General features: G+C 35.4%; 1 protein-coding gene across 1 annotated transcript in view; it reads right to left on the bottom strand.

Annotated features, from left to right (window-relative positions):
* Positions 1-15,587, bottom strand: part of CFAP47 (cilia and flagella associated protein 47) — a 354,495-nt gene that overhangs the window by 161,815 nt on the left and 177,093 nt on the right. The window contains exon 49 of the mRNA XM_072852476.1: positions 14,989-15,162. Coding sequence (XP_072708577.1) covers positions 14,989-15,162 — 174 coding nt within the window. The remainder of the gene's footprint in view (positions 1-14,988; positions 15,163-15,587) is intronic.

The raw sequence follows: 15,587 nt of genomic DNA, 5'->3' as shown, positions 1-15,587 counted from the left end.
TTGTGTAAGTCTGCTACAGACAGACTCTATGGTCAGCTGCTCATGGAAGAGACATTCAAGTCTGGGGCATTACCAACCACAGCTGATGATTATCTGCTTAAGTCACTGGTTGTGCAGAAAGCCAGCAGGTGGACTGTGCGAATGCTTCCGCTCAAACCCTCTCTTCTGTTACCTCTGCCACTGGGTGGAGCAAACTGCTGCTGAGTGAAGGTATTTTAAATTGACACTGCAATTTCTGCAGTGGATGTCTGACTACAAGTGACAATTTTCCATTGAGCATGGAGTCCTTTTAAAAAATATTTTCAGGATATCATGTAGTACTGTAGCATGCTGTAATTTCTTATGACATTAAATAATAAAATTGTCTCTGTGTTGTTTAGGTGAATTTTGAGTGAAATCACAAGTCAAGTCAGAAAGGCTTGATCATTTTTTTTCCAGTTCATTTATTCATTTCATTAATGACTACAGTTACCCTGTCAAGCATCCAAGTGGAGACTTGAATTCTACAAAGATCTCTTTAGCAACAGATCCATCCATTAGATGAATGAATCATTTTCTTCCTCCCCAAAGGTAACTTCTTTTTTTTTTTAGTAAATAAGTTTTGTTCATATTTTCTGTAGAAGAAAACAATTCTAAGATCATCTTGTCTTCTGTTACAGCCTATCATTGCATATAATGTTTGTCCTCTTTGGAGTACTTATGTTAATATAATCCTTTGTTCAAGTGCTAGTACAATCTAGAACTTCTATTCCAAGTAACAGAGAAAAAAAACTGTAAGGCAACAACCATCTTCCTCCTCCCCAATAAATCTGCATTTCAAGCTGGATATTAGAAGTCCAACAACCAAAAAGAACAAGAAAAGAGATTAATTGTCAAGAAAAAAACAGGCCAAAAAGAATGATAGAAAGCTTTGTTGACTGGCACTTGGAAAAAAATTTGAAAAAAAAAAATCTAACTATTAACAACAAAGAGAAAGCATAGGAAAAGAGGGGCTGCTACACACTGAGGATAGGGAAGTTTCACTTCATACAAGATAAACAATAAATTAGGCATGATCCTACATTTATGGGCTGCTCCAGTTTACAATGAAGATAGTAACGTATATGAAAGTAAAGGCTAAGTACCTAAAAAACAAGGATAGGATAACAGAAGTGACTGCAAATGATTAGAGATAGAAATAAGATTAATTAAAATGAGATTTTTTTTTGAGGAAAAAGTAACATGGAGCAGATGCAAAAGTAGGATAAATGTGATTAATTAAAAATTGGATAAAATGTAGGAAAGTAGGGTAATACCGCTTCTGTCAAAGACTGGACATATCAGACTAGTTTCTACCAAAAAATGTCCAAGTAAAAGGAACACTACTGGTATAGTTGACTATAAACATGAAACAGATATGGATTGCTGATGAATAAATATGGACTGGAAATTTGATGATTTTCCATCATTCAAGAGAAGTTTTGGATACCTTTCCAAATGGAGTAGTGAGTTAACAGAAGTTAAATGATTTTAAAATTATGTTGTTAACCTTAAGGAAGTTACTGTATAAACAAACAGGAAAAAGTTGAGTATAAGCAATGAAGTAATGATAGTACATACATGGTCACTGTTTCAGTGTTTGAATCCAGGTGCCCATATCAAGAGACAAGAAGGAATTCTCCCTTACCTCCCCTGCATCAGATTGATAAGATTGCTGGGTTTTTTGCTTTGTTCTTTTCTTAGTGTTGGACATGGTTCACTTCCTAGGATCATCTGGGATGTTTACATAACAAATGCACTGCTGTTTCAGTGTTCAAAGACACTGGTGATCTCAAACTTTCCCACACTTTTCCAGAAACACATTACAGTTGACATCTATTTTTGCAGGTCCCATATTTTATAGTAGAGCTAAGAAATATTTTGTCTTTCATGGTGTAGGAGTCATGTAGATTAAATGTTCTGTGAGTCTACCTAAACTAGATATTTACTACATGCCTGTAATTCTGGGGGGTGGAGACCTGCTGATCCTTGTGGTCCCTTCTAACATATTTCTACTAAGTGTTAATCGAGTAAGTCCATTTTCTCCTTGCATAAAGTATACACACACACACACATATATGTACAAATATATATACATAGTATGCTACACTGTCTCTTGAGAAGGGTTCATCTTCCTTTTGTCAGTTTTTTGTTTAATAGGGATGGGATGAGAGACAGGCAATGGACAGGCAATCATATCTTCTTGTCACCACACCTTATTAATTTCTTACTGGTCAGAACCACCAGAAACTAACAGTTCTCAAATTTGGCTAGATTTTTAAAAAAAATAAAAAATGGGCACCTACTTCCAAAAGGTATACACTTATTTTCTCCACTGAGCTGTAACCTACCCCTGTAAAGAAAGCTAATATTTTCACTCCTGGATAGAGCCCAAATTTTTTTTTCCTTGACAGCGGATAGCCATGCCATGCATACTTTATGACTGAACTCCATCAGGGATCCCAAATTAGGCAATTTTCCATGGATATCTGAAGTCTGATTCATGCTGATCCCATCTGTAAGACCAGAAAGGCACTTATAACAATACTTTTTTACCAAATAACCAGGAGTTTAGGGCACTGGCCAGACCTGTAGATCTTGGAACAAACCCCTTGGCCCTAATCTGCTCAAATTGAAGAGATTAACTAAAGATCCACAGAGAAAATATGTCTTACTATTTTACTACTGGGCTGGTTATATGATTCTCCATTCCTTTTGCTGGGTCTTTTAGAGTTCTGTTGCTGGGTGCCTACTTTCTCCAGTTAGACAGAGAACCCAGATGGCTGTCTAAAACTGCGGAGTTCAAGGCAAGAAGTATCTAAAAGAAAGCAACCAGCAGCTCAGAACTTTGTCACCTCTTTTATCCCCATTTATGAAAGCTTCCAAAGGCACTGAAGGGGTTGTTCTTTCATAGTATGAATTAAATCATATAAATCCTCTGATTATCTTTATTGCCATTCAAAAGAATTCCCAGGGCCAGAAATAACTTTGCTTTTAACAATCTAGAATCATATGCATGAGCTTGTGTGCAAATTTTTATTAAGTATTATGTGCATATATGACAGGCATAAAAATGATACTGTTTATATTAACTTAAAAGCTCACTTTACTTTTAAGGTCTTTTTTTCTTCCATCATCACTCTAATCCTTAATGAAAGCAAAGATTCATCTTTACACACATTCTGCAGAAATCATGCTGGAATGATAGACCTGCAGATTTCTGATTTCTCTTCTAAATACTTTAAAATAACTGAAGAACATATTTTGAAAATTTGAGAAATTATGCTTGACTACAGTAACACATTTAACTTGGCTGGTTTTAATTCTCCCATTTTCATGAAAACTTCTAGAAGTTAGGCACCAGACATCAGAAGCTAGTTTACAGATGTTAGCTTTTGAAATGCATGGTATTTTCCCATGAAAAATTATGCAGTTTTTTACTGTAAATAGTTGTGCATCTCCACTGCTCCCTCAGTAGTAAATGAGTTCATCACTAATTTATAGAGAATGGAATCCTTTTGTAAAGACAGAAGTGGACTCGTTACCTTGAGATAGCTCTAGTTAACTCCTCATCTCTGTGCATGAGCTCTTTCTTCATAATTGGTCATTCATTCACTTGATCTATTTAATCTTTTCACCTCTCAAACTCTGGAAATCATTTAATGATACTCGAAATGTTTGCTAAAATTTGTCAATTGATTTCACTCTTTATGCACCTCTAATTCTCCTTCTTTCTTTCCATGGGTTTTCCACTGTTCCCACAATATCTTAACAGTAATTGGACTTTAAAAAAATACTCTTTTTCCATCTGATAGTGTTCTTTTCCCATGTTGTGTCTGAAAAATAGTCTTCTGAGGAAAGGGACCCTGGGGGTCCTGGTGGACAAGCTCAATATGAGTGAACAGCATGCTGCTGCGGCAAAGAAAGCCAACAGGATGCTGGGCTGCCCCAACAAGGTCATCACCAGCAGAGATAAAGAAGCCATTATCCCACTCTACTCAGCACTTGTCAGGCCACACCTGGAATACTGTCCCCACTACGCAAAAAAGATGTGGACAGGCTGGAGAGCGTCCAGAGAAGGGCCACAAATCTGCTCAAAGGACTGGGAAGCCTGCCATATGAGGAAAGGCTGAGAGAACTGGGTTTGTTCAGCCTTGAGAAAAGAAGACTTAGGGGAGACCTTATCACCATGTTCCAGTATTTAAAGGGTGGCTACAAAGTAGATGGATACTCCTTTTTACAAGGAGTCACATGGAAAAGACGAGGGGTAATGGGTACAAGTTACTCCTGGAGATATTCTGACTGGACACAAGAGGAAAATTTTTCGCAATGAGAACAGTCAGCCATTGGAATAATCTTCCCAGGGAAGTGGTGGATTCCCCAACATTGGACACTTAAGATTCAGCTGGACAGGGTGCTGGGCCATCTTGTCTAGACCATGCTTTTGCCAAGAAAGGTTGGACCAGATGATCCCTGAGGTCCCTTCCCACCTGGTATTCTATGATTCTGTGATTCTTCCTGCTAATGCTTTGGTTTAACAAAGTTTTTACTAATTCAGTTATAATCACACTACTCCATAAATATACATGCTTATAATGTGCTATACAGCCCAATCCCAGAATTTTAAAATTCTAAATAGCTTTTTTTCCTGTCAGTATGCCTTCTGCAATCACATTTCCCAAACTCTTCCTAAAGTTCTCATAAGAAGGTGTTCCCTATTGTCCTCACCTATATGCACATCTGACGTACGGCTTCACAGCTGCATGCCAAGGTGAAATCTGAGTGTGCATTGCCATTTCATGCAGTTTTCCCTTCGAGGGTAGAAAGACAGCCATGGTATGCTTCAAAATGCCCCAAGTCTAAATGATCAGAGAAATGGGACTGCAAGGTAAACTACAGTGCACACTACCCTCCTCCCATCCTCTCTAGCAAGGACACAAATAACTTTCCTTAGTTCTTTAAGCTGTTCTTTAAGCTGTTAAGCTTAGTTCTTTAAGCTGGAAGATTGTAAGAAGACTGTTTTAAGTTATGCAAGACAAGCCAAAGAGTTGGAATTCTTTCTATGTCTGTTTTCACAAAACACAAAATAGGAAATTAAAATACAAAAACTTGCACGTCTGAAACGACAAAGTACCCAATGAATTCAGAAATAAAACATCTATCAGCAGTACTGTATTTAACATTTTTTCTAATTATATTCATGAAACTACATGAAACCCATGTAGTTTCATGAATACTATTTCTGCTGTAAAGCAATTAGTATTAAAAAAGAGATTACGAAACATGGGTATGAAACACAACGACTGATTAGTGAAGGTTTCCCTTATGATCTGGAGTTTCAGCTGTCCAAACTTAAATCTGAATGCCTGTTTCTTTATTAATTGTTCTATAATAATATAAAGAATATATATTAATATATTCTATAATAATTATTAATTCTATAATTAATATAACTTGATGCTGAATCAACTAATCTACATTACTACCTAAACCTTTGTGCCAAAAGATAAAGTCATAGCTTTCTTCATAATTTTGCCAAATTCACAAGCCCAAATATGCAGCAACACCCACACACACACACGCATTGCTTTTGTATCATTTTCCCTGTTGACTTTCCCTGGCTGAACATCCTGACGTAATGTACTCCAGCTTCTAATACGCACTGAAGGCTTATGCTGTCATTGCCAGTACTTCCTCACCCTTCTCCTGTTTAACTGCTATGTATTGAATTGTCTTTCCACAATGAGACAGATCTTGATAAAAGTGCATTTTTAATAAATTAGGCCAAAATAGCAAAAATACTGGAGCTATTCTGCCTATTTTCTAGCTCCAGTGAGATATAGTTAAGCTTGAAAGGAAACAACTTTAACAAATTGGTGTTTGTTCCATGGTGTTCTGCTGCCAGAATCCAGTGTAAATAAAAGCTAATGGATAGACAGAAGTCTCACTCAAGTACTTTCTGGAGTGAAAGTAGGAATGATCTTAGGATCACAATAAGAACTTTTGGGTATCACAATTCCCATTGCTTTTGGAAGTCAAGAAGATTCTGCAGTAAACTGAACTTGCGGGAGTTACTCTCAGGGGAAATTACTAATGGCCAGTTACTACTGGCTGTTCCTATAATATCACACTGGACTGAAATGCAAGAGGAGTTGCTCAGATAGCCACAGAAAAGATTCTTACACTATTACAGCTGTGACCCCCATTATCAAAAATGTTTATGTCTTTTTCTTTCATTCATGTTCACATTCTAAAACCTTTTGGGATCAGATACTTACTGTAATGAATATTAGAGTAGGGTTCTAAAGTGCAGCCAAGAAATAGTAATTTCATTATTTCTCTGGCCGTTATAAATCCATGCTAAAAATTGTACATAACTGATGCTGCCCTCAATCTGCTGTCACCTTTCCTATTGCAGTCATTAAATTCACTAGTATTCTCCATGCTGCTCACTATTCCTACTGATATGAATACTCACCATCTTATCATTAATGAATCACTCCCATTCATTTATCTTTCTAAACAACCCTATTTGTCTCTGCTATTTAAGTTATTTACACCTTAGAGGTCCAATCTCCAAACAGTGCTCACAACAATATTATCTCCTACCTCCAACATCTTGACAAGGTCTGTGGTTGTAACAGACATCACTCGCTACTTACCTTTTATGTATTCCTTACATTGATCTTTGCCTTGCTCTGATAGCCACCTGATTCATCAACTGCGTTACTGAGACTAATTAAATTATCAACTTCAGATGGCAAATGGATAATAAATGCATGTGCCCACACTTAAACATGCACATCAGGCAATTTATATTCATTTCACAATTCATACCAAGAATCCTATTTAATATAGCATGAGAAGTGTTCACAGAAGTTTGAGGATCCAATATGGCATAATGTTGTGTAATGCCTGTCTGCTTAACTGTAGATATATTACACATATACTAATATAATAACAATATATCCAAGAACACTCAGAAACTGAAAAAGATGGAGAATGTAAAAGTACACATAGGAAAAAGTCCAGAAATTTCAGATTTTGATAAGAATAACTTCTTGCAATGATTTCATAAGTGTAGAGGAAAGCTTGGAGTGAAGCAATGAAAAAATTTCTATACACTGAGCTTTAAGTCAACTTCCTTATAAAGAGCATGCTATTTCTTATTAGAATGAATATTTATGAGGATTGTATGTAAGAATAAGGCACAATTTTAGTCTTAGATGTAGCATTATGTAATCTTGCATCCTATAATAATCTGCAAAACCATGTTCCCAAAGGTACCTGAATGTGCCTCACAAAATCTGCTATGGGTCATTATTGTTAGGCAAATAAATTGAGAAGTAAGAAAACAGGGCCTAAATAGGGGCTCTTCTATCAGCAAAAAAATCCTTCTGATTTACAAGCTATCCAAAAGGAGTCAAGATATGGAATTACTTCTACCAGTTAGTGGGAGAGGCAATCCATTAGCATTTGTCCTAATTTGCAAGGAGGGAATGATGAACGATTACAGATATATTGACTGGAAATTAGGGAAAGAAGTCTTGTATTCAAGGAACTGTATGTAATTTAGGAATGATCAAAGAACACTTGAAAGACAAAAATCTTGTCCCAAAGGTATCCCAATAGATATGAGCATGCCAAGATAAAAATAGTGAAACTGTAGCATTTAGGGATGATTTTACACAAGAAAAGAGTAAGAACTTGTACCTATCAACATTATTGGTGCATACAGAGTACATTAACTGGAAATGTTTTGAGGACAGCTGCTCACACAAACTCATGACAACCATGGCACAGGACAAAGGAAATCTTCTGTTCCATACCTGTTCAATATCAAAAAATTAAGCTTCTTTTAGAATGGAATCATACCAAGTGTGGGGTTGGACAGACATATACATACAGTATTTATACAGATAGAAATGGATGGATCTACACATACACACACATAGAATTTATTATCAGGCCTGAATAACTTCAGTTTCTTAAAATATTGATCAATTTAAAGCACTAGAAAACTATGTAACATTGCTGATTCTCATCTATAATCTTTGTGAGCATCCTATTGCCAAAAAACCAATCATGTCAATATTAATGCTTTATTATTAAAACTTTCCCACTGGTAGTTCTTCCATTCTTGAACATCTTTCTAACATTCCTGGGCATAACCATTAGAAAATACACCAGGTGACCTAATGGGTGAAATACTTTTATAAGTGAGCTAGGAAAAGAAAAACTCCCACTTTGATGTTTATCCCTATTTCCTAGCATGTCTATCATCTTCAAAAGATATGAATTTATTCTTCCCATAGTTTATGTATGAATTATACCCGTTTACAAAGATATATAGACATTTTGGAAAAATACTCTTCTTCATTAATAAAATTTCATATAAATCAGGAAATAATGTAACAATTAAATAGTAAATAATTAATATATAATTTTAAAAATGTTCAATTTTATTAAGTACTTTAGAAGAATGTATAAGCACAAGCTCCATCACACCATGCAATTTAATTAAGAAAATACAAGAAAAAAGGAGTTTGATAGACTATTAAAATAAATTGTCTTTCATTACTTCTTCGTATCTCACAAGAAAATAAAGTTAATTCTCTTGTTTTGCAATATAAAACTGTGTTGATAACTAACAAAATACTTTGGTACTACTCACATTTTCAAAAAAATCTAATAAAGAGCTAACACAATAAGCTGAAATGGAACAGAACTTCCAATAAAATTTCTGTATTAAAGCCTGGATCCACATACCATAATCAGTCCTTCAAAGTCATAACAAAATTAGATGCTTTATTTGCATTGGTTTTGTTAGAAAGACAATGTGTCACATAATTAAGAAACAGCAAAGCTGTTCAAGTTGCCGTAACATTTATCATACAATCACTACAATTAATTCAGTGAAGAAATGCTGGCTTTCAGTAACCACAAATTTCCCCAAACCCACACAAGGTATGTTACATCCTTTCACTATCACTCAGAACATAAGAATTGTAGAGTACCACCATGAAACCAAAATGTAAATTATTATTAAAGTTATCATTGTGACCCTGCAGGAAATTTGCTCAAATCAATCCATGTCCAAGGATTTAATTTTTAAATGATAGTATTCTCCATTGTCTTATACCTCAAGTCATTATTTACACACAGACAGAAAGTATAAATGCAGCAGGTTTGTAAAACGTTACAATTTTAATCTAATTTATCAGTCACAGATTTGAAAATTCATTCTGCAGAACTGTAATATGGCTATTTAAGATAAATAGAAACGAAAAGCCAATCTTCAAAATTATAGTAAAAAAATAATTTTCTCCAGAGTTGAATAAGCAAATAAGCATAACTTCAAAAATGTCAGCTGACACTTCAAGCCAAAGTGGTAAACGGATGTACAGAACTTAACCAAATATACTTAAATTCCACTATCTCTTTGTATAACGAAGTTAGATAGTAATATGTTCAATGTTTCCATTTGAAAATTGTTTCTCAGGTCTGTTTAACAATATTGACAGGCTCTACTTATTGAAAAGTTAATGCTCCTTGACACTAGGCCAGAACTGGGTCTGTGAGAGTCACTGATCAATCTGATAACCAGATTTTTTTTCAATACTGTCAAGAATGACAGATGTTTCAAAAGAAGCCCCCATTACTTTCCCTCATCCTCCTTTCAGTGCATACCTTGCAAGTTCCTGAGTTATCAGGAATTCATTTAGTTCTTGCAATCACTTTTATTTTGCCACCAGCATGTTAAAACACTGAAATAAAACATCTTTGCATTGCACTGACTATATTCCCCAAGTAATTCCTGCCTGTTCAGCTGCAATCTGGAGTTCTACATAATGAAGAGTGCTACATAATCCAGATTTGTAACCCAGCCAGGCCACCTGTCAAGACCACTAACCTATCTCAAGAAACAAATCAGACCTAAGATCTTACTATAGCCTTACTTGATCAAACAATTTCATAACTAGTAATCATAAAAAACCCTGCCAACAACCACAGTTATTCTTACATTCTGTAGGCCTTTTAACCATTCATTATTGCTATGAAGAATGCTTTTTCTGTAGTGAAGCATGTTAGAGAAGTTCTGGTAGGCAATGTGGAAGCCAAAAAGATTGAAGTTGGAAGGACAGATAAAATTAGAAGGATATGGAATACACAGATTTACTTGTGGTTAAAGAATACAAACTTGATGAAGGTATAGAACCTTCAGCAATCGGGGTACTAGAGTTGCATGGAATTTATTCTCAGAAAATCTCTCATAAATTACCAAACAAGATTTAGCCTGAACAGGGAAGCCCCTCATTAAAGGTTTACAGTATATAATTTTATTATTTTGAGACATTTGTTACAAATACCCAACCTTCATGTCATTCTTTCATTGGCATTGTAAGGATCTAAAATGGATATATAGAGGATAAAGAGAGAAATGCATTGAAGAACAGGGGATTTCATAGTTTTTGATTATGTATTTATTCTACAATACTTTTGGAAATTACTAACAGTTTGTATAACCTAATACCTGAAAGGTAATTTAACTGAGCCTTGAGATTCCTCTAGAGAGTTTACTTTAATGACACCTATTTTGAACAGCACTGAGAAAAACAGTTACACAGTTTTATATTTTTACTGCAAAACCAAGCCTTGAAAGAATTAGGCACCTTTATAGCTAAAGTTACTATCAAAGGTGTCGTTAGAAGCAACCATCAACACACCAGACAATTATTTATATCCAGCAGACAGAGTTTTATATAAAAATCAAAATAAAATGGTATAAAAAATTTTGCCACAAGACTGACATTGGCTTTTCTAGAAATACTTTACACTTCCTACCTTTGTAGGATGATTTGAATCTAATTTTACAGCCACTAAAATCCACTTACATTGCAGTCACTAACCTGATATTAATTCAGCATCAGAGAAGGATGTGCTTTCTGGCTGACGTTATATGTGCACAAATTCTTTATGAATTCTGTTGTAATGTTTTTTCAGACCCAGGAGTAAGTTAATCACAAGAAAGACTATTTGTTGTAATATCCCCTAGAGCCAGCCATGAAGAGCACAGTGGCAGTATTCCCCTAAGATTTACACATCAATCAGTAGAAAATAGTTCATAAAACATTCACATTTTTCAAGGAATTTATGGAAATTGTCTTTCTAATCATGGAAAGCTTTGTGGGCACTGAAAGTGTTTTGCTTAGCACTTTAAAGGTAGACTGATGGAGTCAAGCACATGACCTCCACTGAATTCCAAAGGCACTTCTTCCCTCCCTGACTCTCTTGAGTCCCTCTCCCTCTCTATTAGTGGTTGCACAGACAAGCAAACCATACATACAAAAATTATTGCTGCTCCAGACATGAGCACTCTATATGTCTGAAATGGGAAAAGCATTATTCAGAGGGAAGAGGGCTTTCTTAATGGAGGAAAGGAAATAATTATTTCCCTCTTCCTCTTCCCAGACTTAACTTTCATTTTTAATAGTCACTTTTGCAGTAGTACCCTTATTTTGGTTGAAGATATTAGATATATACGGTGAATACTGAGAAACAGGGTAGCATATATACAATGTAACTAATTTTTTAATGAAATGAGTTTTTATTAAGTTTATAGTTTAATATATTCAGTTATTAAAATGGAATAGTGAAGCTAAATTTACACCTCAAAGGCAAAATTACCCAAGTATTAATTCAGCTAAATTACTTATTGCTAAGTATTCATTGTGCAGTAATTTTTTTATGGACATGCCTGTAAATTATTATGCTCGTCAGCTACTGGCACATCTTATACCATTCTTGATACAGGCTGAGCTTTATTACTTCAGCAAATGAAATACTTATGTTTTTTAAAAATATCATGTAAGTCCCAGTTTATCTATGAGAAGTCACCTTCTATAGTGGATACACGCCATCAATGGAGGATATACAAGGCAAATCAACCAATCAATTCAATAATGAAGATATTTACTGGCCCACAAAATTACAAAAGATCCCATCAAAAACATTTCTGAAACTATTACTTTTTGGATTATCTTTGTTCTGTCACCACCAAAGCTGACAAGATTTCCTCTACCTAATCATCAACTTAGCTAAAGGACAATATGGTAAAATTTTAAAGATGCGGGATTAAAAAGGAGGAGGAGTTATTGGGCTGTCAGCAGCTGCCCCCAAGAGAAACACTGACAAAGACAAAATCACAGTCTGTTGTGCTCTGCTTCACAACAGACTATCCAGAAATTACAGTAATCAGGCAGCATGAATGAACAACAACAAAATCAGTATCACTTCTTTTTCCTGTCGCCCTTTGTGCTATACACTTCTGAGTAAATAAAGATTATTTTGCATTTCTAACAAGGTTGTTGGTCACAACAGCTCCCTCTTAAAGGAGGTTTTGGAACTAAAAACGAGCAAAGGATCTTCACTCACTACAATAGCACAAGAAACTACGTGACATCTGCTGGAGAGTGCTGGAAGTGATTAATATTGTTTGCTTTGTTGAGGACACAGTTTCCAGACACTGGTAGGTTTTGTAATCATGCCTTTTCCAACAACTCCAGCCCACCTTGCTTCAACAACTGTTCTGCAACAGCTTCTGGGTAAAATCCTAGCACAGAGAAAATACATTATTCACACTGATTAATTTATTACATATATACAAGCATGAAATAGGTGGCCTTACTACTTCTCTCCCAAAAGTCCCAGAGCAAAAAGAGCACACATGGTTGTACTGTCAAGCAGTACTTCACAGAGGCAAAAAAAACCACAACAAAACAAACTACCACAAAACCAACCAAGTGGAAAAAAAAAAACATCTGAAAACCAGATTTCGGTACCCAAAGAACACCCTCAAGGAGGTCTAAGTTCAATCAGACCCAGCTCACCCTGGCATAGTCACAACTGTCATAAATCCATTTAACACAATGTTTTTGAAAAAGACATACAATGAATAATTTTAATGCATTCATTTTGAAGCTTGATATTTCAGTGTCTTTCACTTTCATTGGCACAAAAAATATTGAGTTCATACAAAATGGGAAAACAGAGGAAATAGTTCTGTTGTCAACTTTCAAAAACATTCACTTCTTTCAGAGATAAAAGTACAAATGTATTAGAAATGTAAATGCATTCACATCTAAAAAGCTAAGATTGTTGAAAAGAAAAGTGTCAAAGGTGGTGATGCCCAAAAAATGTATTTCCTACTTTGTTTGGAGGGTTTAATAATGAGTCAAAAAATAGGAACATGAAGATGGACCTTTTTATGATACACAAAGTTTATTGAATGTAAATCCTCCTGTAATAGTGAAAAATTGGAGACTAGCAAGAGTTTAAGGAAGGATTTCACATTGCCATGAATTCCCATCAAACCAATAGAAGAGTGCTGCTGGTATATACATGATGTCTCTTTATAAAACAACGTGAGGCCACTGTCTACCAGTACCTGTCATTTTGAGTAAAGCAGCATTTGGTGCTACTGGTATCCAGGCTGAGAACAAAAGATGAGTCGTTTCACCAGTCCACACTAGTTAACTAGTCAGACTTCATCTTCTAGAATCTACCTTCTTCACTTTTCCCTCCTTACCCCCAAAAGAAAAACTACAAAAAAAATTCCCGACACACAAACCCCTCAGTTCAAAAATACATATTTCAATATGATGACAATTTTTAGAGCATGCTCTCCTGCCTTGTTTTCATAGATTGAGCCCTCCTGGCAAATAGTATACAGCCATAGTATCTGGATGATATCTACTCTAGATTTAAATGCCATAATAGAGTCACAAAGATAGATTTTGTTGAGCAAGGTCCAAGATGTTCTTGCTCAGGAACCTTATCTGCAGCTGAGAAGAAAAGCAGAAGTCTTCTTTTTTTCCTTAATGTGCATTCCACCTCTGCTGGCATATGACATGGGGTCCTATACATGGATAAGGAAGGTGAGGAATACTACTAAAATACTTTTCTCACTTTCAAATTAAACATGCAGACAAGAGAAATAGTAGGAAATCATGCAGTTACAGTAATACAACAGTGTTTTTAAATAGGAAAATGTGTTTGTGTAAATATAGTTATGAAATATATTTAACTAAATCAGTGAAAAATAATTATTATATTTAATAGTAAAAAGATCTTCTTGAGCAGAGAAACTAACAAAACTGTATTTTCTAAGAATTTATACCTTATGTCCCCCACTGAAATCACAACTACCTCAGCACCTCCTACTCCATCTCCCCAGTGACCCATTGCCCTTCAACAACTCCAGTTTGTTATTTCCTTTAAATTTTCTTTTCCATCAGCAAACACACAAAGTATTCCCAACTTCCTCCAGCATCCCCGAAACAACAGGTGGGCAAAAGACACTAACTGCTATAATCTGTTCCAAGAAATGCAAGCACTGACTGGCCAGGCCATTAGGCCATTAGGAACAGACATATAGTGAGCTTATGGTGCAATCTTTCCCTTAGTAGGATAATAATTTTTGTCTTTTTCCTGTAATATTCCAATGCTTTATGAAGATCTTAGGAACCCTGTATTCTCAAGCCCCTTCTCTGGGGAGAATCCCATCTCTGGGGAGAATTCCATCTCTGATGGAACTGGCGGAGGACGAGGAGGAAGGAGGAGGTGGAAGGAGGAGGCGGAGCAGGAGGAGGAAGGAGGAAGTGGAGGAGGAAGGGAGGAAAGACTAGGAAATGAACAGAGTGCAATTGTAGAAGTGTTGTCCCCTTAGGAACCCGACTAAAAACCTACGAAATCTTTTTCCATGGAAGATACAGTAAAATTATACACTATCTCACAGACTTCCTGATTATAATCATATCCATATACCATAAGCTATAGTTAGATATAATTTCTCATGGATACATTAATGTTAATAGTATATCTGCAATTACAATAATATTTGCTATTGTAATACATAATTCGTAGGCCCTTGGAGAGAAAAGTAGTTGTCACATTATTGCAAAAATTTACCTTGTACGTTAACTTGTTCTTGGTATAATTGGGAACCCATAAAATTTTTCGAGTGACCTTTCTTACTTGGCATTCTACCACAATATGATCCTGTGCCAGAGGTTTCTTCCCTATTCCCTTAAGGCTAAAGATGTTTTCAGTGCCAGCTGTATCATTTCGCAGAATAAGCCTTCCCTATGACAAAGAAAGAAGAAGAAAAAAAAAAGGTTTCAGCACCGTAAAAGTCCCCTTTGGCTGCCAAACCAACTCCTTTAATCTATTAATCTTAAATCCAGGCAACAAAGCATGCTTACAGGAAAGTGTTCCTATTGACTTTTCTAGTTCTTAAGTAAATTCTGTTGTTAAACAGAGAAGAAAACTAAAGAAACAGAAACTTCTATTTGTAATTTTTCTAAATCATGAAATTTAACAATATAAAGCTGTCATACTTCTAGATTTTATACCACTTGGCTTCTTCTGGAAAACAAATATCCAAGAAAATATGTTCTTATGCATCCTTATTCCTCATATAAAATATAACTTTGCTCAATCATTTCTGCCTGTCCTTCAACTAAAAAATTATTCATAATTATTTGTCGTCAAAGGATTCAGGGCTTTTG

This window comes from Ciconia boyciana, chromosome 1, assembly GCF_034638445.1.
Source record: "Ciconia boyciana chromosome 1, ASM3463844v1, whole genome shotgun sequence".
NCBI classification, from domain to species: Eukaryota; Metazoa; Chordata; class Aves; order Ciconiiformes; family Ciconiidae; genus Ciconia; species Ciconia boyciana.
Note: the sequence above shows the minus strand (reverse complement) of the source record. Positions and strands in the feature narration are given on the sequence as shown.